The sequence below is a fragment of the Leptopilina boulardi genome, unplaced genomic scaffold (assembly GCF_019393585.1).
Source record: "Leptopilina boulardi isolate dan_hultmark-lab unplaced genomic scaffold, ZJU_Lbou_2.1 LbouV2_70, whole genome shotgun sequence".
Taxonomy (NCBI): Eukaryota; Metazoa; Arthropoda; class Insecta; order Hymenoptera; family Figitidae; genus Leptopilina; species Leptopilina boulardi.
The window spans coordinates 222,322-247,260 of NW_026138017.1; the positions used below are offsets into that span (position 1 = coordinate 222,322).

General features: G+C 27.5%; 3 protein-coding genes across 8 annotated transcripts; 2 read left to right on the forward strand and 1 right to left on the reverse strand.

Annotated features, from left to right (window-relative positions):
• Positions 1-1,194: 1,194 nt before the first annotated feature.
• Positions 1,195-15,128, forward strand: LOC127290472 (dynein axonemal heavy chain 10). The gene is made up of 38 exons (XM_051319050.1): positions 1,195-1,514; positions 2,084-2,247; positions 2,476-2,823; positions 2,944-3,335; positions 3,437-3,571; positions 3,687-3,877; positions 4,178-4,353; positions 4,418-4,671; positions 4,736-5,263; positions 5,330-5,488; positions 5,556-5,816; positions 5,881-6,135; positions 6,196-6,255; positions 6,310-6,464; positions 6,547-6,838; positions 6,913-7,177; positions 7,252-7,466; positions 7,545-7,733; positions 7,826-8,017; positions 8,109-8,560; positions 8,630-8,825; positions 8,901-9,117; positions 9,198-9,510; positions 9,578-9,872; positions 9,946-10,406; positions 10,513-10,793; positions 11,227-11,381; positions 11,464-12,216; positions 12,325-12,667; positions 12,755-12,952; positions 13,036-13,178; positions 13,251-13,412; positions 13,504-13,807; positions 13,992-14,203; positions 14,273-14,440; positions 14,519-14,698; positions 14,770-14,916; positions 14,982-15,128. The coding sequence occupies exons 1-38, from the start codon at positions 1,210-1,212 to the stop codon at positions 15,126-15,128; spliced, it is 9,663 nt and encodes a 3,220-aa protein (XP_051175007.1). The 5' UTR covers positions 1,195-1,209.
• LOC127290488 (ufm1-specific protease 1) lies at positions 15,125-16,360 on the reverse strand. Its single transcript, XM_051319074.1, has 3 exons — positions 16,071-16,360; positions 15,571-15,741; positions 15,125-15,498 (listed from the first exon to the last, which is right to left on the reverse strand). Exons 1-3 carry the CDS (start codon positions 16,200-16,202, stop codon positions 15,157-15,159), a joined length of 645 nt encoding a protein of 214 aa, XP_051175031.1. The 5' UTR covers positions 16,203-16,360; the 3' UTR covers positions 15,125-15,156.
• Positions 16,361-16,568: 208 nt separating this feature from the next.
• Positions 16,569-24,815, forward strand: LOC127290478 (transmembrane protein adipocyte-associated 1 homolog). Of its 6 annotated transcripts, none has more exons than XR_007844369.1 (9): positions 16,569-16,844; positions 17,738-17,933; positions 18,041-18,336; positions 18,414-18,610; positions 18,675-18,735; positions 18,816-19,002; positions 19,074-19,203; positions 20,733-21,978; positions 23,180-24,815. XR_007844369.1 is itself a non-coding variant. In XM_051319058.1 (9 exons), exons 2-8 carry the CDS (start codon positions 17,785-17,787, stop codon positions 20,883-20,885), a joined length of 1,173 nt encoding a protein of 390 aa, XP_051175015.1. In that variant the 5' UTR covers positions 16,570-16,844; positions 17,738-17,784; the 3' UTR covers position 20,886; positions 20,919-24,815. The 6 variants fall into 6 exon arrangements, 3 of the variants coding, with proteins under 3 accessions (XP_051175014.1, XP_051175013.1, XP_051175015.1); XR_007844367.1 differs by having other exon boundaries at positions 20,733-21,449; positions 21,805-24,815; XR_007844368.1 differs by having other exon boundaries at positions 20,733-21,156; positions 21,233-24,815.
• The last annotated feature ends 124 nt before the right edge of the window (positions 24,816-24,939 follow it).

Genomic DNA, 24,939 nt, shown 5'->3' on the forward strand with positions numbered 1-24,939 from the left:
AATTTTAAATTAATCAAAAATTGATTTTTTTTACAATTTACTAATTGCACTGAAAAAAAAATTTATTTTATTCAAATACTCGATTACTTGACTATTATCAAATAAATATTTATTTGTATCAAATAATTATATTATTTGAGATGGTATTTGATTCAAATACAAAAATTATTGGTTCAAATACAATTTATTTAATTCAAATAAAAATTATTTGGTTCAAATAAATATTTATTTGATAATACTCAAGTAATTGAGTATTTGAATCAAATAAATTTTTTTTTCAGTGTGTTAAAAATATAGAATATAGGTAAAAATTTGAAAATTTTGTAAAAAAAATAAAATTAATTTTTCCAGAATCAATCTAAAACCACTACTTCAAGAAATTAGTGAACATGCAACTGAATGGAAAAATATTTTGGGAAAATATCTTTTGGATGAGACAATTGAATCAATGATTAATCTTAAGACAAAAATTGATAATTATCGTAAGGAAATAGAACTCGTTATCAGTGGATTGGATCGATTTAAAATTATAATGCAAGCAATTTCTGATGTTAAAAAAATGGCAATTCAAGCGGAAGTGCAATACCAATTGTATCAGGTTTAATTATTTTCTTTATTTTTAAATATAAATTATTAATTTGCTATTAATTTTTAATTAGTAATTTTTAATCACAAAAAAGACGCAAATTGATTGCAATTATATTTTGTTCTTGATAATTAGGAAACATTTCGAACTCTAAAAATGCATGAAATAATGTTTGATAAAAATGACGAAAATATGTCTTATAAACTTCAAGAAGATTGGGAATCACTTTATTTGGGCGCACTTTACAGAGCCACCACTTTAGAAAGTACAAAAGATAGATTTTGCGAAATGACAATTGAACAAATTGAAGATTTTAGTCGGGAATTTTTAGAATTTGTCAAAGATTTTGAATCCAATGGTCCAGGAAGCGTTGGTATTGATTTGGATCGAGGAATGAAAATGATGAGCGTAGGATTTTTTTAAATAGAAAAAAAGAATTTTTTTTTTTTGGTAAATCATTTTTTTTTTTTGGGGAAAAAAATAATTTTTTTTTCCAGGATTATGGAAAACAAATTGAATTATTGGAAGAGAAGAGACTCGATTTGGTAAATGCTGAAATTTTATTTGATCTTGAACCAACGGATTATACATTTTTTTTGAATACAAAAAAAAATTATGAAGGCATGGAATTATTGTATAAATTGTATAAACAACAAAAAAATTCACGTGACATTTGGTCAAAAACATTATGGATAAATTTAAATCCCCAACAATTAATGGATGGAATGGATGGTTTTTTGAAAGAATTTCGAAAATTACCAAAATCAGTTAGAGCACTCAATGTTGGATTATCATTGGAAGTGATAATGAAGGATTTTAGAAATTCTGTGCCACTATTTGTTGAATTAAAAAATGAAGCAATGAGAGAGAGACATTGGCAAGAATTAATGGATAAAACGGGAAAACATTTTGATATGTCACCTGATAGGTCCGAAGACAAATAAGTTATAAATTATTAATTATAAATTAAAAAAAAAAATTATGGACAATGTCAATTTACTGTCTAAATAATTTTTTTTTTTCCTACTGTAAAATATTTAAAGGATTTGAATGTAATATCAACATTTTAATGAGGATTATAATATTGTAAAAATGAAAAAATCTTCATGAAAAAAAAAAAACCCTATATTTTGATCCTATCCTTTACATACAAATTTCATGTTTTATGGCTTTAATATAAAAAAAAAATTTTTAGTTTTTTAAATTTCATTTCTAATTTAAAATTAAATTCCTAAAGAAGCCATAAAAAATGAATTTTAATTTGTAAATAATTAACTTTTACAAGAAATTAGTGACTTGTAAATAAAAAAAATTTTAAAAAAGAACAATTGACAAAATAATTAATTTACTACAAAACGCAAATAAAATAACGGACCAAATAATATGGAGGGGTGAGTAAATTTTTTTTTCACCAATTTTTAATTTTCTCCATCCCTCCGCAAATTTATACAAATTTGTATAAGAAAAATATAATTTTTTTTTTTTTATTTAAAAAAGGTTCACTTTGGAAAATATGTTCGCTATGGATTTGGCGAAACATCAAGAAATTGCGAAAATAATTGTTAACAATGCCATTAGAGAATTGGCCATCGAGAGAGGAGTGAAGGAAATTGCTGAAATTTGGACCACTATGGAATTTACAGTTATTAAACATTACAAAGGTTAATAATTTTATTATTAAAATTTTGTTTTAAAATTTATTAAAATTTATTTTTAAGTTGATTTTTTTTATTATTAAAATTTTGTTTTAAAATTTATTAAAATTTATTTTTAAATTTATTAATTTTTTTTTATTAAAATTGATTTAAAAAATTTAATTTTTTACTAAAAAGTATTGAAAAATTGAAATTTTTATTTAAATTTTCCCTTCGCTTTTATAATAATTACAGGAAATGAAGATAGAGGATTTATTCTTGCACCCATTGACGAATTGAATCAAGTTTTAGAAGACAATATGATGAATCTACAAAGTATGTCAGCATCACAATTTATTGGTCCATTTTTGGGGACCATTCAAAAATGGGAAAAATCAATGCAAACAATTTTAGATGTTATTGAAGCATGGATTGAATTGCAAAGAAAATGGATGTATTTAGAGGGGATTTTTGTCGGTGGCGATATTAGAATTCAACTTCCAGAAGAGGCGAAAAAATTTGACGATATTGATAAGACTTTTAGAAAAATAATGCTCGATACATCTAAACGTTTAAATGTTCTGGAATGTTGCTCAATTGTTGGTAAGTAGGAAAAAAAAATTATTAAAATTATCAATTTTGGATGCGGATAATTTTTTTTTTGTGAACACAAAAATTTAGAATTTTATTATTAATTTTTATAATTTTTTTTTTTTTATACAGGTCGTAAAGAAGAATTCGAAGCACTTAGTGCTGGTTTGGAGAAATGTCAAAAATCTCTAACTGAATATTTAAATAGTAAACGTGCAATTTTTCCGCGATTTAATTTTATCAGTGATGATGAACTTTTGGGAATTTTGGGCAGCACTGAACCAAATGTTATACAGGAGCATATTGGAAAAATGTTTGACAATTTGAGAAAATTTCGTTTGGGTCCCGATTTGGAGGGGAAAATTATTGCAAGCGCATTAATTTCGAATGAAAATGAAATTATGGAATTTAGAAATGCAATATTTGCTGAAGGAAAAATCGAAGAGTGGATGGTTCTTGCTCTATTGGAAATGAGAAAATCCAATAGATATTTAACAAAAAAAGCAGTTTACAGTTATGGCAAGGTGAGAATTAAATTTATTATTTATTTAAACATTAATTTATTATTAATTAATAATAATTATTATTAATTAATAAAAATTATTATTAATTAATTTTTTAGGAGAGAAGACCAAGAACCGAGTGGATGTTAGAATTTCAAGGAATGATGATACTCGCGGCAAATCAAATATGGTGGACCGCTGAAGTTGAGAATGTTTTTCAAAAAATTTCCCAAGGAAATAAACGTGCCATGAAGGAGGTATTTTAAAAAATTTTATTACAAAAAAAAATTTTTTTATTTAAAAAAAAATACTTGCAATTTTTTATTTTATTTATTTTTATATGGAAAAAAAATTAATTTAAAATGTCAGTAGTATTTGCAACAACTTAATAGTCAATTGGATGAAGTTGTAACTCTAATGGGAGGTGATAATCTCTCCAATAACGATCGTAAGAAACTTGATACAATTTTAACAGTTGATGTTCACATACGTGACATTATCGACGAATTTGTTAGGGACAGTATCATGGATCCTATGGAATTTGAATGGGAGAGTCAATTGAGGTATTAATTTCAAAATCGATAATGTAGATAGCGATTTTACCGACTGATGTCAATAAAAATAGCAAGAAATGTGAATCAGTCGGTAAAAATGCGATTTACATTATCGACTGTCGGTAAGAATTTCAAAAAAGCCGGAATCAGTCGGTAAAAATGCGATTTACATTATCGACTGTCGGTAAGAATTTCAAAAAAAGCCGGAATCAGTCGGTAAAAATGCGATTTACATTATCGACTGTCGGTAAGAATTTCAAAAAAAGCTTATTAAATGAATTATTAAAATTATTTTATTAAATGAATTAGATTTTACTGGGTTCACGATTTGGATAATGTTTGGATGAATCAATGTACCGGAAGTTTCGAGTATGGTTACGAATATATGGGACTAAATGGAAGACTTGTTATTACACCCTTAACCGATAGGATTTATTTGACAATTACACAGGCTCTTTCCATGCAATTGGGAGGTGCACCTGCAGGTGATTAGAATTATAAATAAAATTTGTAAAAAAAATGTAATAATTTTTTTCCCTTTTTTATTAGGCCCAGCCGGTACTGGTAAAACGGAAACAGTAAAAGATTTGGCAAAGGCATTGGGTCTTTTGTGTATTGTCACCAATTGTGGAGAAGGAATGGATTATGTTGCAATTGGTAAAACTTTAGGTGGATTAGCTCAATGTGGTGCTTGGGGTTGTTTTGATGAATTCAATCGAATTGACGTTTCCGTTTTATCAGTGATTTCCACGCAATTGCAAACTATCAGATCTGCATTGCAGAGTAAAGTTCAAACATTCACGGTTAGGAAATTAAATATTTTTTATTATTATCAAAACCTTGATTTTTAATTTTAAATTTCAATAGTTCGAGAATCAGGACATTGTACTCGATTCAAAAGTTGGAATATTTATAACAATGAATCCAGGATATGCGGGTCGTACAGAACTTCCGGAATCAGTTAAGGCACTATTTAGACCTGTCGTTTGTATTGTTCCTGATATGGAAATGATTTGTCAGATAAAATTGTTTAGTGCTGGTTTTTTAACAGCTAAAGTTCTAGCTAAGAAAATGACCGTTTTATATAAATTAGCCAGTGAACAATTAAGTAAACAAACGCATTATGATTTTGGTTTGAGAGCACTTAAATCGGTGCTCAATATGGCGGGTAATTTGAAAAGAACATCAGGAAATTTACCTGAGAATGTTGTATTAATGAGGGCTCTACGTGATATGAATCTACCAAAATTTATATTTGATGACGTTCCACTTTTTCTTGGTCTAATTAAAGATTTATTTCCCGGACTTGATTGTCCACGTGTAAGATATCCTGATTTTAACGATGCTGTCGAGGAGGTTCTTGAGAAAAATGGCTATATTATTCTTTCTGATCAGGTAGAATAAAAAAAAATTTCAATTTTTTGGAAAAAAGCATCTATTTTAATTGCATTAATTTTTAAGGTGGATAAAGTTGTACAAATGTATGAAGTTATGATGACAAGACATTCGACAATGATTGTCGGACCTACAGGTGGTGGAAAATCAGTGGTCATTGAAACTTTATGTAAAGCACAAACCTATTTGGATAAACCCACAAAACTTTTTGTAATGAATCCAAAGGTAGATTATAAAAAAAATTCTTTTTTTTAGAAATAAATGAAATTTTTATTATTCTTGTGCTTTATAGGCGTGCACAGTGGCTGAACTCTACGGAGTTTTGGATCCTTTGACACGTGATTGGACTGATGGTCTTTTGAGTAAGATTTTTAGGGAAATAAATAGAGTTGCCGAATTGGGAAAAGATGAACGGAGATATATTGTTTTTGATGGTGACGTGGACGCATTATGGATTGAAAATATGAATTCAGTTATGGATGACAATAAACTTTTAACTCTGGCCAATCAGGAGAGAATCAAATTACAAGATCATTGTAGTCTTCTTTTTGAAGTGAGATTGATTTTAAAATAAAATTATAAAACAGAATATTTCTTATAAAATATTCAATCACTAGGTAGGAGATTTACAATATGCATCGCCAGCCACTGTATCGAGAGCAGGTATGGTCTATGTGGACCCAAAAAATCTTGGCTATCAACCCTATATGGACAAATGGATAAACACACGATGTGAATCTGAAAGAGAATTTTTACAAATTTTATGTGAAAAATATGTTCACTCTGCAATTAAATTAATTATTGACGGGATGCTCGGTTTACAACAAGTACAACCTCTAAAAATGATCCTACCACAAACAGCACTAAATATGGTATGTTAAAAAATTAAATTATAAAATAGAGAAAATTGTATTTGACCTTTTTTTCGTCAGGTGGTTCAATTGTGTTACATGTTCGATGCACTGTTACCTGTTCAATTTGAAAATGAACCAATTTTAAAAGAAAGAAAAGAAACTTCCGCTACATTAAATACTGTTAATTTTGACGAAGAATTAGATTTAAGAAACGAACTTTTAGAAGCTGTTTTTATACAGTCATGTTATTGTTCATTGGGTGCTACTCTTGAGACAAATTCAAGAAGGACTTTTGATGATTTTATGAAAAAAGCATCGGGTCTAATGATGATTGAAGATACTCCAGAAAAGCCCGCAACAACACGTATACTAATTAACATTATCCTATAAAAATTGGCTAGTAATTAATTAACTATAATTAAATGTTTTTTTTTCATTACCAGGATATTTGCCAATTACTTTTCGCTCATTATACGACTATCTTTTGGATGTGAAAAAAAAAATTTGGGTCCCTTGGAAGGTACTTGTTCCCAAATATATTCACGATAGAAAAAAACATTTTAGTGATATTTTAGTGCCTACTGTCGATACTTTACGAACAACTTGGTTTATAAATCTGATGAATGAACTTAAGAGACCTGTGCTCTTGGTTGGCGAAACCGGAACCTCAAAAACTGCCATAATTTTAGAATTTCTGAGAAATCTAAATAAAGATAAATTCGTAAGAGAAAATATCTACTACTAAAATGCCTGGACTAAAATTAAAAAAAAAATGAATGACTATATAAATTGCAGAATCAACTACCGATAAATTTCTCATCACGAACAACTTCTTTGGATGTTCAAAGAAACATTGAATCGGCTGTGGAGAAACGAACAAAAGACATTTTTGGACCACCAATTGGAAAGAAATTAATTGTTTTTATTGATGATATGAATATGCCATTGGTTGATACCTATGGTACTCAGCAGCCAATAGCTCTCTTAAAATTACTCTTTGAAAGAGGTGGTTTTTACGATCGAGGAAAAGATCTCAATTGGATGAATATAAAGGACATTTGTATGTAGAATCATTGTAATTAAATTAATTTTGGAATTATAAAATAATAAAATTTAATTACCTTAAATAAACAGGCTTTTTGTCAGCAATGGGAAAAGCAGGTGGAGGACGAAATTACGTCGATCCACGATTTATCTCAATGTTTTCAGTCTATAATGTCACTTTTCCAGCTGATGAGACACTTAATTATATTTATACCAGCATTTTAAGTGGACACTTGCAAATATTTTCCGAAGACATTCAGCAAACAGCAACACCAATTATTCAAATCACTTTAGAACTTTACAAAGTACATTCTTTTTTTTCTTATTCAAATTATCGAAATTAAAAGTATAAAAGAAATTTTAATTGAATCTTCTATTTTCAGTTAATCATTGTTGAATTACCACCAACGCCTTCGAAATTTCACTATATTTTTAATATGAGAGATTTATCAAGAATCACAGCTGGACTTGTTCAAAGTGATCCACACTATTTTCCCGGTGTACAAAATTTTATACGATTATGGCGAAATGAATTTGTGAGAGTGATGTGTGATCGACTTATCAATGCTGAAGTAAGACGAATTTAAAAAAAAATATATACAAATTTTTGCCATTGCGTGCTGTTTTTAAATATAATTTTTTTCGAAAAATTTTAATTACACAGGATTATAAATTAGTCCGAGAGCATTTGGAGGGGAAAATAAAATCAATTTGGAAAGATGAACGACATATTATAGAATACGCTATGCGCGATCCTCTATTATTCGGTGACTTTAGAAACGCGTGCAACGAAGATGAACCAAGATTCTATGAGGATTTACTCGATTATGAAGCTGTTTACACTCTTTTTATGGAAGTATGTAAAAAAAAATTCTAAATTTTGTTATTTTTTGACTGAAATTTGGCAGAAAAATAATTTTTATATTTTATAATTTAATTGCACATAGATTTTAGAGGAATACAATGAAAAAGGTACCAAACTCAATATGGTTCTTTTTAACGATGCTTTGGAACATTTGACAAGAGTTCATCGAACGGTACGTCAACATCGTGGACATGTTTTGGTTGTAGGAATTGGTGGCAGTGGAAAACAATCAGTAATTCGATTGGCAGCCTTTGCGGCAAATTGTGAAATTTTCGAAATCACATTAAATCGTGGATATAATGAAAATTCATTTCGTGAGGATATGAAACAACTTTACAATAAAGTTGGTGTTGAAAATAAGCCAACAGTTTTTCTTTTTACTGCCGCTCATATTGTTAATGAGAGTTTTCTTGAAATAGTCAACAATATGTTAATGATTGGCGTTGTTCCCGCTCTATTTAGCGACGATGAAAAAGAATTAGTGATCAATTCTTGTCGAAAACAGGCAAAGGATGCTGGTTACGGTGTTACCAAGTTAGTTGTTTTTTTTTTTAAATCTTGTGAGAGTAAATCACGGTTAAAATTTTAATTTTTGTCAAACAGAGAAAACGTTTGGAATTATTTTGTGAATACAAGTGTGTCAAATTTGAAAATTGCCCTGTCAATGAGTCCGGCAGGTGATATTTTAAGATCTCGTTGTAGAAGTTATCCTGGTCTTGTTAATAGTACTACGATTGATTGGATGTTTCCCTGGCCTGAGCAGGCACTTTACGCTGTTGCCAATGTGATTTTAATCGATGTATGTTTTCCGAATCATTTTTTTCAAAAAATTGTTCTAAATCTTTTGGAATAATTCTCAATTCAAAATTTTCAGAATCCAAATATTCCTGAACTACATAGAGAATCAATTGTTCAACATATTGTTGACGTTCACATTTCTGTGGGTCATTACACTGAGGATTTTCACACAAAACTTCGAAGGAGAAATTACGTGACACCAAAACACTATCTTGATTTTATTAATACTTATTTGAATCTTTTGACAGAGAAGAAGGAATTTATCACAGGTCAATGTGAACGACTATCAGGAGGTAATTTTTTTCTCTTTCAACTTAAAGAAAAATTATATAAGAAAACAAAAATGTAAATTATGTTCTAAAATTTAAAATAGGATTAACAAAAATTGCGGAAGCCTCCGACACATTAGAGGAACTAAATGCAATTTTAGCCGTTCAAAGAATTAAAGTCGACGAACAGACGAAAAATTGTGAACAATTATTAAAATCAATTGGTGAAAGTACGAATATTGCTAAGGAAAAGCAGACAATTAGTATGGAAAAGCGTCAAGAGATTGAAGTTCAAAATAAAATAATTGTTAAAGAATCAAAAGAGGCAAAAACAGCATTGGCGGAAGCACAACCGGCTCTTGAAGCAGCTCGATTAGCTCTCAGCGATTTAGACAAAGCCGACATTACGGAAATTAGGTTGTCATTTTTGAAAAAAATTTGCTTTATATATTTAAGATAATAATTTATTTTTTATTTTTAAAAGATCATTTGCAACACCACCGGAACCGGTACAAGTTGTATGTGAAGCTATTTCCATAATTCGAGGGGCAAAAGAAATCTCATGGAAAATTGCAAAGGGAATGATGAGTGATCCAAATTATTTGCGTACACTACAAGAGATGAATTGTGATCTCATTACTCTTAAACAACAACAAATGGCCAAAGCACACTTAAAAAGATCCAATAAAATGGAACAAATGAAAATCATTAGTCAAGCTGGCTATGGACTTTATAAATTTTTACTAGCCGTATTAGATTACTGTGCAGTTTATCGAGAAGTAATAAAAAAATTACAAGAATTATTATTCTTTGTAATGATCTTAATTTCTAAATTTTATTTTAACGTATTAGGTGAAGCCTAAAATGGACCGTGTCGCAACTCTTGAGGCAGAGGCAGAAAAAGCACGAAAAGCCCTCGACAAAGAAGAAAGAGAATTAAAACGCATTGAAAAACAATTATTGGAATTAAATGCAAAATATGAGATTGCAATGGATGAGAGGCAAAAATTACAAGACGAAACAGATCTTCTTCAACGACGTTTAATAGCAGCTGATAAATTAATGAATGGTCTTGCATCTGAGAATATACGTTGGCAAAATGATTTAAAAAATCTTCGCGAGGAACTTGAGAAAATAATTGGCAATTGTTTATTATCAGCTGGATTTTTAGCTTACAATGGTCCATTCTCATATGAATATAGAAACGAAATGGTTTACAATAATTGGCAGAATAATATAATAAACAAAAAAATACCATTGACACAACCATTTCGATTGGAAACACAATTGACTAATGACGTTGAAATTAGCGGGTATGGAAAATAAAGAAAATTAGAATAAATCTTAGTGAGCCAATTCTTTTAAATTCTTTTGATTTTTTTTTTTTTTTTTTTTTTTTTTTTTTTTTTTACTTTTAAGATGGAATTCAGAAGGACTACCACCTGATGAACTATCGATACAAAATGGAATTTTCACAACAAGAGCATCAAGATTTCCCTTGTGCATTGATCCACAGCAACAAGCACTCAATTGGATCAAGAAACGGGAGGAGAAAAATAATCTCAAGATTGTTACTTTTAATGATTCAGATTTTTTGAAACAAGTGGAATTGGGAGTGACATATGGATTTCCAATTCTTTTTCAGGATGTTGATTTCATTGATCCAGTGATGGATAATGTTTTATCGAAAAATATCCAAAGTTGGTATAATTAAATTGGCTTTTACTAATGAATACGAGATTGTATCAAAATTTCCAAGTGAAATTTACATTTATAGAAATGTAAAATCAGGGAACTTTCTTCTACTACTTATTATATAGATATAAAGTTCTGCCTGATCAAAAATAGTTTTTACACTGAGAAAAAAATGCTATTGAATCAACTGCATTTCTGCCAAAGGTATAAAAATTATTGATTCAAAAGCATATGCTATAAAATTTGTAAAATATTTTATAGATTCTATAGCATATGCTTTTGAATCAATAATTTTTATACCTTTGGCAGAAATGCAGTTGATTCAATAGCATATTTTTCTCAGTGTACTACTATTATTTTTAATTAATTATAATAATCAGACTGAATTTTTTCTCCAAATTCTTTTTTTTATAATTAAATTCCCTCGACAACTTTCAGATATTTCTGGTCGAATATTCATTATAATAGGTGACAAAGAAGTCGATTATGATCCTCGATTTCGATTATATTTAACAACAAAATTTTCAAATCCTAATTTTAATCCTGCCGTTTATGCCAAAGCAACCGTAGTCAATTATACTGTGACTTCATTTGTAAGTTAAATAATACATTGAAAAAAAAAGATTATTTAATTCACTTGACTGAATAAATAAAAATTTACTCTTTTCTTTATAGGGTCTTGAAGATCAACTTTTATCAGTTGTTGTTAGAACTGAACGTCCAGATATAGAGGAACAGCGTGAAACTTTAGTTATTGAGACAAGTGAAAATAAAAGTCTTCTCAAAACACTTGAGGATAGTTTACTTCGTGAAATAGCGACAAACAAGGGAAATATGTTAGACAATATTGAATTAATTGAAACACTTGAAAATACAAAAACAAGTGCAAATGAAGTTATTGAAAAATTAAAATTAGCCGAAATAACAACAATTGATATTAATAAATTACGTGATCAATATCGATCAGCAGCTAAAAGAGGAGCAATTTTATTTTTTGTTCTCGCCGATATGTCAACTGTTAATTCAATGTATCAATATTCATTAATAAGTTATCTTGAAGTATTTATATATTCATTAAAGAAGTCATTGATTGATTTAAATTTGTCAAAAAGATTGAAAAATATCATTCAACAATTGACAAAAAATGTCTATAACTATGGTTGTACGGGAATATTTGAAAAGCATAAATTACTCTTTTCATTTCAAATTTGTACACGTATTGATCAGAATGTTGATTTAATAAAACAATCAGAATTGGAATTTTTTATTAAAGGAAGTGTTACACTTGAAAAAACACAAAGAATTAATCCAACAAAATGGCTACCGTCCAATGGATGGGAAGATATTTTGAAATTGGCAAATGATTTTCCTCGACAATTTTCGGAGCTTCCAATTCAATTGCAGGATCATGGGATCGAGTGGAAAAAAGTATGAATATAAAACGAATAAAACAAAATATTTTAATTAATCAATTAATTTACTAAATTAATTAAATATTAATTTGGTAAATTTTTTGAAATTATTTTTCTCATTCAGTGGTACGATTCGGATACACCAGAATCAGAGGAATTACCTTGCGATTATTCAATTAAACTATCGAGTTTTGAAAAATTATTATTGATACGATGCTTTCGAGTGGATCGTGTTTATCGAGCAGTGGTAAATTATATTAGTGAACGAATGGGTGAAGAATATATAACGCCACCAAATGTGAGCTTTGATATGATTTTTGAACAAAGTACACCAAGTATGCCAGTTGTTTTTATTTTAAGTCCCGGTTCAGATCCAACATCAGAATTAATGAAACTTGCCGAAAGATATGGCTGCGGTGGGGGTAAATTTCGATATCTTTCATTGGGACAAGGACAAGAAAAGGCATGTCTAAAATTCCAATTATTAATTATTTAATAATAATTATTACCTATAAGTAATTATTCTAAAAGAATAATTTTTTATTTTTAGACAGCTGTAGAATTACTAGAAACAGCAGTGGCAAGGGGTCAATGGCTAATGTTGCAAAATTGCAATCTTTTATTAAGTTTCACGAGGAAATTAGAAAAAATAATTGATTCAATGGGAAAGCCACATCCAGATTTTCGTTTATGGCTAACTACTGAACAAACGCCAGAATTTCCAATTGGAATTTTACAACAATCATTAAAAGGTTTCAATGTACTTTAATGAATTTTCAATTAATCATTTAAATTTAATGTCAGTTTTTAAATTTTTTTTTGAATTTTTTTCCAGTCGTAACTGAACCTCCAAATGGACTTAAATTAAATTTACGAAATACATATTTTAAAATGAGAGCACAAATTTTAGATTCATGTTCACATCCAGTTTATAAAAATTTGGTGTATGTTCTCGCATTTTATCATGCAGTGGTGCAAGTAATTATTCATCATGATTTTTTTTTCTAAAAATTAATTTTGCAAAAACATTTATTTATTTATTTTGTTTAGGAAAGAAGAAAATACGATAAAATTGGATGGAACATTAATTATGATTTCAATGAATCTGATTTCAATGTTTGTACATTGATTCTTGATACTTATTTAACGAAAGCATTGACAATCGATTCAACAAGAATTCCATGGAATAGTTTAAAATATTTAATAGGAGAGGTAATAATTAAAATCTAATAATTATTATCGAGTAGAATTTTTTTTTTCAAATAAATTTGATTTCAATAAAAATAAAATCATTTTTTTTAAGGTAATGTACGGAGGGCGAGTGATTGATAATTTTGATAGAAGAGTATCAAAAATCTACATGGATGAATATTTTGGCGATTTTTTGTTTGATACATTTCAACCATTTCATTTTTATCACAACAATTATGTTAATTATGTAATACCACAGGAAGGAAATCGTGATTCGTATATTGAATTTATTGAAAAATTACCACTTGTCAATTCCCCTGAAGTTTTTGGACTTCATCCAAATGCGGAAATTGGATATTATACACAAGCAACTAAAGAAATGTGGATGAATTTAATAGAGCTACAACCGCAAACAGGTATATTTTTTTCAATTATTCTTTAATTTTTTTTAAATAACAACAATTTTTTAATATAAATACAATTTTGAATAAAATACCTGTTTTGTATTTTTTTAAGTCTGTCTGGAAAAAACGAGTAAGTCTGAAAAGAAATAACAATTTGAAAATATAAATCTTCAATTGAAATTTTATTTTTTTTTAGCTATCAGCGTCACTGGAATCAGTAGAGATGAATTTATCAACAATGTAGCACAAGAAGTATTAGCAAAAATTCCCGAACCCTATGATATGATAAAAGTAAAACGAAATTTTGGTTTAGGTGTGACACCAACTGCAATTGTTCTATTTCAAGAATTAGAAAGATTTAACACTCTAATTAATAGAATGACATCAACATTAATTCAATTAAGAAAGGTAGAAAAAAAAAATTTTATTTTTTAAAAAATAATTGAAAAAAGAAATTGATTGGAAAAATAATTATAGGCAATTGCTGGAGAAATAGGAATGGATGCTGTACTTGACGATATTTCAAATTCTCTCTACAATGGAACATTACCTAAAGAATGGGCTAAATTAGCACCAGATACGAAAAAAAATCTAGCAGGCTGGATGGATCATTTTGAAAAAAGAATCGCTCAATATACCAATTGGGTAAAATGGGATTTTTTTTTCTAAAATATTTCAAATTAATAAAAGTGAAAAGCTTATTTTCTAATTGAAATTTTTCAGGCAGGTTCAAATGAACCAATTGTAATTTGGCTCTCAGGTCTTCATATACCGGAAACTTATTTGGCAGCATTGGTACAAATGGCATGTCGACGTAACAATTGGCCCCTAGATCATTCCCTTATTTACACATCAGTTTCGAGATATTTAAAAGCTGATGAAGTCGAAGAGAAACCAGAACAAGTAAAAAAGAAAAAATTTCCGATTTTTAAATTATCTAATTTTTTTTTAATTCATTTTGTTTTTTTGTATAGGGTTGCTACGTCCAAGGATTATATTTGGAAGGTGCACGATGGGATATAAAAAAGCATTGTCTAATGAAATCTTATCCTAAAATTCTCGTCGAAGAATTACCAATACTCACAGTAATTCCAATAGAGGCACATAGACTAAAACTTCAGGTAATTAAACTTGAAAAAATTATTTTTAAAAAAATTAGAAAACTTAAAAACAACTTTTGTTTTAGAATACAATAAAAACACCAGTCTATACAACATCAAATCGACGAAATGCTATGGGAAGGGGTTTAGTTTTTGAAGCAGATCTTGGAACAACAGAACATATATCGCATTGGGTACTTCAAGGAGTTTGTCTAATAATGAATACAGATTGAAAAATAAATTTTATTTTCTATTTCAATTTTAAATTGTAACTTGTGGTAGGCATAAATTATAAAATGAACTGTCAATAAATTCCTTTAAATTCTGCCACTTTATCCAATGATCATTTTGTAATTGATCAATTGATTTTGCTCTCCCTAAAAAATGTGGATCGACAACAAGTAAATAAATTTCTTTCTCTCCAAAATGTATGCCTACAATTCCTTTACTAGAACAATCACGATCACCACCCATCATTATTGGACATCCTTTTTGCTCGAAATGATCCTTCAGTAAATTAACATAATTAATTAATTCTTTACCAGATTGTATATGAATTATTTTACTGACAATTTTATAAAGTTCATCCAATACCAAGCAAACCTGCAAAATCATATGAATCAAGACCCTAGTATATGGAATAATTTTATATAAATATAAAAATTTTATTTCTACTTCGATACTTCCTATCCAATCTTTCGAATCAATGAACGTTGATTCTTTATCTTCGAGATTGACGAGTATTTCTTGAATTTTTCTTAAACTAGGAACAGATTGATTTGAATTTATATTTTTCTTCATCCACGAACATATTGTTTGTAATGTCCTATACCCACATCCCCAGCCCTGTTGAAAAATTCCTATTATTCACTTTACTTCAAAATTTTAATATTACCATTTTTCTACACAGAAAAATATGCTATTGAATCGACAGCATTTCTGTATAAAAATTATAAATTCAAAAGCATATGCTAGAAAATATTTTATAGATTTTATAGCATATATTTTTAAATTAATAATTTTTTAAACCTTTGACAGAAATGCTATTGATTTTAATAGCATATTTTTCGTGAGTGTAAATATTTAAAGTTATGTGAAAAATTCAAAATTTTTAAAATTTTGACAAATACTAGGGAGATAATAATTCTGTAAAAAAAATAAAATCTCAATAATACCTTATCGTTAAAACCATCACATCCGTAATGCCAATATTCATAATCACCTCTTATTAAAAATGTATCACCTGTTGGCTCAGGTAATGGTAATTTTTCATGAACATTTTTCAATAAATTTACTCGATAATCCATTGTAAAAATAAATCGATGAATAGTAATTTTTTCTACTTTCTTAACTATTTAAAAATAAACATAAATTTAAAATACAACAAATTGAATTAACTTTTGTATTATAAATATATTTTCGCGCTCATTTTGCCTCGATCGAAAATCTACAATTTTCCTATAGAAATAAATGATAAATATTTTGACAGTAATGTTAATTTTTTGATAAAATCACATACAATATAAATTAACAAAGAAGTGATATATATATAAAATTTACTTTCTGGAACATGATTTGTGGCGTCATCTGTTCAGGAAATCAAACAACTTTCATGACCTTCTTCTCTCTTTCTCTCTATCTCTCTCTCTCTCTGTGGGGCTTTGGGAAAATTAAACGTCAAACTTATACTGCTCTCGGGAATGCAATCACGGGCAATACGAGTAGGATTATTGGTAATTGCAGTGAAATACACAGTGTGGAGTTATTTTATGTTACGTTATTATAAATCCAAAGAAAACGACAAAAAATCACCTAAACAATGAATTGTCTATTATGATGGAACATTAAAATTTCCTGCAATGTGAAACTGTACAAGTGATATAAGAATAAAAATTTCAATTTGTGTGCATCTGCGTATGACGCACAACAAACATTTTCTCCCAACAAATGTAAGTTATTAAAAAAAAATGTCTAACTAATTTTCGAAATGTTATCTGAAAAAATGTGGGGGAAAAAAAATACAACAAAGAGAAAAACGATAGAGAAAAATATTTTTTTGGAGTAGCTGTCAAACTTGACAGTTCTATGGGTCCTGTATCGATTTTTTTTTAGTAAAATTTTCATCAATGTTAGAATATCCAATTAAACCGAACTAAACGACCTTGAAACAAAATTGATTTATTTGAAATGTGTTTTTTTCCCTAAATCAAATATCCTTTGTTTGATATGTATGAGTCACAATCGAGTTTTAGGTTATGTTTGCAATATTTGCTCCATTTTGCTGAATATTCTTCATAAATATTGTTTTTTTCTACAAATTTCTATATAAAATAAACTTGAGAACAAATTGAAGAAATAATTTTTCTGAAATTTTAACACGCACATTATTTTTATAATCGTATATAAAAGATTATTTTTATTTGATCTAGATACCCACTTTACTTATCTTTCTGTTCGAGATCTGGAACATAAAGTTCCAATCCAATTTTACTCTAAGAACAATAATTCAATGTAGAAACAGAGCGTAATTTATTTTTTAAGTTATTTAGATTACAATATCAAAATTGTAAATTAATATTTGTAAAATATCAATTTTATTTTACTATTCAAAAATCAGATTGGAAATAAATTTTTCAAAATAGAAATATTTTAAATAAAATTTTTAATTGTACAAGTAAATGTCATCAAAAGTCACTTAACAATTTTAGAGAGATAAAAATAAAAAAAATTTCACAGAAATTCTCATTATATTTGAATTTATCATTGCGGAGGCGTTTTAAATGAGATAGTTAAATTGTAAATGAGAAAAAATATATATACCAACTACATTTTCCAATTTCAGCTAATCAATGTGAAATGAAATCTTAATTCAAGAGAAATTAAAGGAAAATGTACGGCGAGGGCTTAGAATCAGTGTCTGAAGGATGGCGACAATTAAGAGATTTAAGTACTACGACAGATCCAAATATTAGTTCAACAGTGCATGAAAAGGAGCATTTTTGCAAATTAATCTTGTATAAAGAAATTCAAGATTCAAGGTAGTTGCAAATTTTTTTTTTTTTAGTTCGAATTTCCAGTGTTTTAATTCCGCTCAAATTTTTAATTTCTAAACGAAGAAAAAGACTAACGAATTTTTTTTTTTCAGAGTACGAATATGGGACGTAACGATTCTAATTCCAAATCTTCTGTTCCTTCTTTTCATTGCCGTAAGATTTAACAGAGCACGACTTAAATTAAGAGCGACTAGTAGTCCAATATTCTTAGCATTTTATGGTCTTGTTATTTGTAATGTAGTGATTTCATTAATTCGATGCATTGTTTCAATGAGTGTTAATGCAGCAGCAACAGTTGGTGGCAAAGCAGATAAAGTACTATGGGTCATTGTCAGATTTTTTCTACTCTCCACCGAAATGAGTGTTGTTATTTTTGGTTTATTTTTTGGTAAGTTTTTTTTTTTTTAATTTACAATTTTCTTTTGTTTGAAATTCTTTTCTAATTTTGAATTTTTTTATTTACAGGACATTTAGATAGTCGTTCAAGTATTCGTAGAGTACTATTGGCAACGTCTTTTATAGCTCTAGCTTACACGATAACTCAGGGTACTTTGGAATTAGTTCTGCCAGACGATATGTTTTATATAAATAGTAAAGAACTTTTTGTTTTTGGTCATGGTGGAATGATGTTTTGGTTTTGCAGCAGTCTCGTCTTTACAACGGTACGTCACAAAAAAAAAACGAAACAAAATTTATCTTTGTGTAACTAAAATTTCTACTTTACAGATATACATGTTCATGCTAATACTGCCGTTGACGCGACTGCGAGAACGATTAGCCTTACCAAGTAAGTTTGAAATTATTTCCAAATTAAATAATTAAAATTTGAAAAATGAATGTTTTTAAATTCTGAATTTTTTTCGACAGACAAAAGAAGTTTCTACGTTTACGTTGGGATATTGGCTTTTTTGAATTTGGTACAGTCAATAGGTGCAGGACTTTTAAATTATACTCAAAATCTCGTTGGCCTCTGCGTGGTAGACGTCACTGCGATAATTTATTTGACAGTCTTCACGCCTCTAGTTTATCACACATTTTTATCCGAATTTTTAGGGTGAGTTTTGCGAATTTTTTTTTCAAATAATTCAGATAATAAAAAATTTTTTTTTTTTTCCTTTTTTTCAGAGTATCGCAGCCATCGCTTATGTTTTCGTATAAAGCGCAAGTTGACGATGCAATGGAGGAGGACACTGTTTCGCTGCCACATCAACAAAGTTTCTCATCGTTGAAGACTGACAGCGATTACATCTATCAGGTCCATGTTCCTTCATTTCACATGCCCTTTCATGAATCGCCAATTACAAAAATTCCCCCAACACTTGTGAAACAAACGAGTTCCCTTTATTCATTAACATCGCGTCGCACTGGTGATCCAAATACAAGTCGTTATAGTTCCCAAATAAGACTCTATGGAACATCACCAAGTGGTAAACGTTCCTCCTCAGTAAAACGTTTAATTGCTCAACAAAGTACACCGGATCTTGGCAAATATACATTAACAAATTCAGGCACATTGGGTGGTTCACAACAAAAAGTAACATCATCACAATTAGATGCGCCAAGTTGGAAAACACGTTCTGTTTCTTTAATTGGACAAGCTGGTGATCTCGCGCAAACATCACAAAGTCATTTTGCATATCGTCCAAAAATTTCAACAGACAGTGCAACACAATTTTTATCTGAATCAAGTAAAAGTAGCCTTGATTCAGAATCATTGCGTATCAAAATAAGAAAATCAAATAAATCACTTGAGAATAAAAATGAAAAATTTGTGAAAACAAAATCACATGAAAAATCATCGTCATCACCACTTGAAAGTAGTTTACAAAGTCTTTTGAGCGGTGAATCACACGAAATGAAACAAACAGATTCTATAACCAAAGATACATAAAAATTTAGCTTTTTTCGTATTTTATTAATTAAAAAAAAAAAAAAAAAAAAAGCTGGCTGTTATTAAAGTTGTTTATATATGTTACAATTGAATAGTTGCTTTTAAAAATTGATTTATTTTTTTGACGAAAAATTTCTATTTATATTATTGTATTTATAATTATTGTGATTAACTTTTCAAATTGATTCCAAAGATAAAGTTGAGCTTTGAAAAAAAAGTAGATTTATCAAAAAAAAAAATTCCAGAATTATTATTTAAAAATATGATTAATATCTGGGAATGTATTCGTTATTTATTTATTATTTGTAGAAAAAAAAAATAGATTCACATATATGCTTTTTTTTTCTTTTATCAGTGTGTGTGTGTGTTTTTGTATAATTATATATATATTTAAATATATATATACAATCAGCACGCCTAGCAGCTATTTTTCATTAAATTTACTGATACTGTTAAAGCACTTTGTTTTCATTTATTGCACATTCACAAATAAAAATCCAAGTATTTTTAAAATTCACAACTAACTTAATTTTTGCTTCCTATAACTAAAAAGAAAAATTATTGGCAATTTTTTTTTTTTTTCATTAAAAGCTTGTTTTACTGCATGCAAAATAATTTTATTATTGGCTTTTAAATTTTTCCTGTGACAATCTATATAAATTTAAAAAGTTAATGCTGGTTATTGAAAAATTTTTAAATGAAGACCAGCTTTATCTTTTAGAACAAAAAGTAATTCTATTAAATAATAGAAAACAATTTTTGAAAAATCGAAAGAAAATTAATATTTTTTTTCAAAAATACAGCTGTTTAATATTTTAATTTAATTATTTTGACGAGAGTTTATTTTAATGGGATAGGAAAATCCAAAGTGGAACTTATTTTCTTTTTTGCAGAATAACAGTGTTTATGATTCGACCCAATTCAACACGAGTGCAACGCCAGTCAATCCGCTTTATGCAGCATCCCTACAAAGTCCGGACAGCATCACCGGCTATAGTATAGATAGTCAAGAAACACACACTCAAACTAATGGATATCAGCAGTGAGAAAAAAAAAAAGAAATAAGGCTTCTTAGAAAAAAAAAAAAAAGAGAAAATAACTTCTCCCTAACACGTTTTTTCCAATATTCAATATGGGTGACTAATTTTAATTTATATAATCTAAAAAAAAATTACAAAAACGTAAACAAAACCTGTTTTTGTCAGCGACATGAATGGTTGAGAAAAAAAATAATTCTGAATACATGTTTATAAGGTATCTTTCGACTATCAGTGGGAACGGACAAAGAATTGAAATTATCCAAAAAAAAATGAAAATGTAATACAAAATTCTCAAAATGAGACTCTAAAAATTCTTGATAGAATAACAATAGCCAATTTTTTTTTTTTTACAGACAACGTTCCCCCTGATTTTGTGAAATATTTTTCTACTGTTTCATGTAATTTATATAATATGGAGGCAGTGAGATCCCATCGAAACCTTCTCTCTAGTCGTCATTATAGGTATTCAATTTTCCGGGGTGGTATTTATATATATATATATATATTAGAAAATAAATGAACACTAAGTGGAATAACGATGGAAAGTACATTAATATATAATTATTTAAGGTAAATAATTTATAATTTATAATACAAAATAAACTTCAAAAAATTGTCCTGATAAAAATTTTTCTCTTAAATTAATTAATTTTTCGATAATAAAAATAAAAAAAAAATCTCCTTCTTTTTAATTCACAATTTTTAGAATAAAATTTTACGATTCAAAATCAGGACTTTTTGAAAGTATATAGTACTTTTCCACTTATTTCAAATGGCAAACGTTAAAGACAACGATAATGGACTTGGAATTATTATTATTACTTATTGTAATAAAAAATGTTTATTTTGAATCGAGCTTTTGAAATTAGATTATTATATATAATAATTATAAATTATATAAAATTAATTAATTTAATTAAAATAGAAAAATCAGAAGGGGAGGAGAAAAAATGTCAAAGGCTCATCACTTCTGCGAATTAATTCGATTTTATCTTTTCCCTTTTGGATATTTTACGCAACGAGAGAATGCGGTTTTCAAGCGACAGATTTTGCCTGTAGCAAAAGGAGAAAGTGCAAGGAAAAACTTGTTACAAATAACGTATGTATTTGATCACAGAATATTCACTAAAAAAAGGTATTTTTTTCAAAATCAAATTACCTATTTCGGCAATTTTTTTTCAAAACTGAATAAATCATTCCAGTATTTTTTCTCCTCAAGTTTAAGTAAAAACTTGTAAAAAAAATAATTTAATATAATGGAAATTTAAAAAAAAAAACATAGAAGGCTGTAATCATTATAATGCTTTGACTGTGTTCCAATTAATTTAAATCGCAAAATCCTAATAAACAAATAGGATGATTTAAAACACCATACCTTTGAAATATTTTTTGAAAATCTATTCTTTTCCATTATTTCTCACATACATTGTTATTCTATTTTTTTACTGTCACAAGTGTGCCAAAAAAAAAAAAAAAAAAAAAATGATTTTAATATTTTCCCAATCATCGCGTGTCGCATTGAATGAGTTCTTAAAATTACGATTACGAAAATGATTGATAAAATTGTTACCAACCTATTTATATAAAAATTGTCGAAAAAAAAAAATAATTCGTAAATTGTTATTTGTTTCGTGGAATAACTATAATAGTTAATAATGAAAATTATCCTACGACGACTGTGCTTTTTCCATCAAAAATCCGTCCTAAAAATTCTACCTTGTCCCAAATATACAAAAAAAAAAAGTGATAAGAAAAAAAAAACTTGAAACGTCAAAATTCGTTTCGAAAATTTGGAACACAGTCTATAAATCATGGGATAGAAGAAGAAAAATATGCCGTAAAATTAAACAAAAAAAAGACGGCTAAGCTCATTTGTCACAATGTGATTTGGCTAATTTAGAGAGAAAAAAAGTCAATCTGTTTCATTGAAATTCAGAACAAGATAATTATTTTAAAAATTTATTTCTTTTATTAATAAAAAAATTTAATTATTATTAAATTATATTATTTTTAAAATAATTCAAATATATATTATTTATATTTTATTTATTTACAAAAAAAAATTTCGTTTAAAAAACTAATAAAATTTTTTGGCAGTTATTATCATAAAGGTGAATAACCTAATGACAAAAAAATGTCTATTTTGAAACATCTAATAAATTATCTCTTGTTCGGAATTTTCATGATTGCAAAAAAAAAACAAAATCTATGGCATAAAACCTGTGTCAAGAATAGATATATAAGTCTCGTAATTGTATTTATCTCAAAATAATAATTCATCAATCATAATGAAATTCCAGCTAAACTATAATATACATATATATATTTTACCAATATATATCAAGAAGAAAAAAAAACCAATCTTTTCAAGTGTTTCTATATCAATAATAAAAGATTATTATCTTCTTGAAATAAGAGGAACTGGCAAACTGCTATTTTTTCGTAATCCAGTCTAAGAATTATAAAACAAGAGAAAGAAAATAAAATCTAAAACAAAAAAAAGTCAGGAGATGAACATAATACCTATATATATATATTTAGAGATTTAAGCGATTTTCAATGCGATATAGCTAATGATTCGAACTCCATCCATGGTGTACATAAGCATAAATAATAATAATAATAATAATAATCGTAATGTAAAGTCACATGTTATTTATACGTGTAAATTGTATTGACACTCATTTAATATGTAAGTTCACACATTCCATCGACTTTGTTTAAAATCACTTTCAAGAAGCGAAGTCGAAATCACAAGGCGTCTTTTTAGCGTCCGTCAATTTGATACTGATAGAAATTAAGACGATTATATTAAAAAAAAAAAAAAAAAAATAGTTAAGAAATTATGTCTCTCATAAGACTTCGTTTCAAAAATCAGAATAAGAATAATATTCTAAAAAAAATCAGAAAAAAATTAGCTATTTTCATTTTTAAAAAATAAATAAACTGAAAAAATGATATTCTCAATTTTGAGAATAATTCTGTGTTCCTATTTAAGATTAATTTAATTATCAAGTCCAAAAAATATTCTCAAATTAAGAATATCATTTTTTTTTTTTTGATAAAATATTTCTAATTAATATTTGAGATTTAAAGTTCTTTAAAAAACAAAAAAAAAAAATTCATTTTTAATCCATACTGAAAAAAAATAAAGCAATGTTGCTTTTGGCGTTACACATTTGAAAACCGAATATAAAATTAAATAAATTCATTAATAAGAATGTCAACTAAAGAAAGATAAAAGTTTAAAAATAAATTTTCTAGTTTTTTTTTTCAAAATACTGAAGTTACATTAATTTTCTAAACTTCCATTTGTTTATCGTCATGGACAGTAGGAAAATAATCTAAAAATAAGAATAAATCATTAGCACCTCTTTTATTATTTTCAGAATAATCTTATTTCAAAAGTAGACTAAAAAAAATATTTAAATTAAAAATTTTAAAATAAATATTAATGATTTATTCTTAATTTCAGAATATTCTTTTATTTTTAATTTTATATCTATATTTTACGAAAAAAAAACCATTTCTTCGTTGTGATCTTATACTCAAACGTATATAATAAAAATATATATGTTAATTTGTGGTGATATCAGTATTTTAGAAAATTCTGCTTCTTATGCAGCGACGCATAAAAAAAAAATATATGTGCAAAGAATTTTTGAAAAATTCGAAGATTAAATTTTTTTCACTCTTTCACTTGAATTTTAAAAACATATTTAAAAACAATAAAAAATTTTATCTACGAATTTTTCAATTTTTGCCCATCGAATTTCTTGTATATTTAAAAAAAAAAAAAAAAAAACTTGCTATTTTTCAAAGCAAGGATTGTGCTAGCGATATACATATATATATATAATATATATTTACATATTTTACAGTACCTATGTATACAAAATTTGCGTAAAGAAAATAATAAATCGTAAATCGAATAAATGTTCGTCTTTAATTAAAAAAAAAAAAAAAAATCGTTTAGTGTTTTAAAAAAAAATAAATTATGAGAAAATGAAAAATAGAAAAAAAATATTTAAATCTTTAAACAAATTCTGTCAATTGTTGG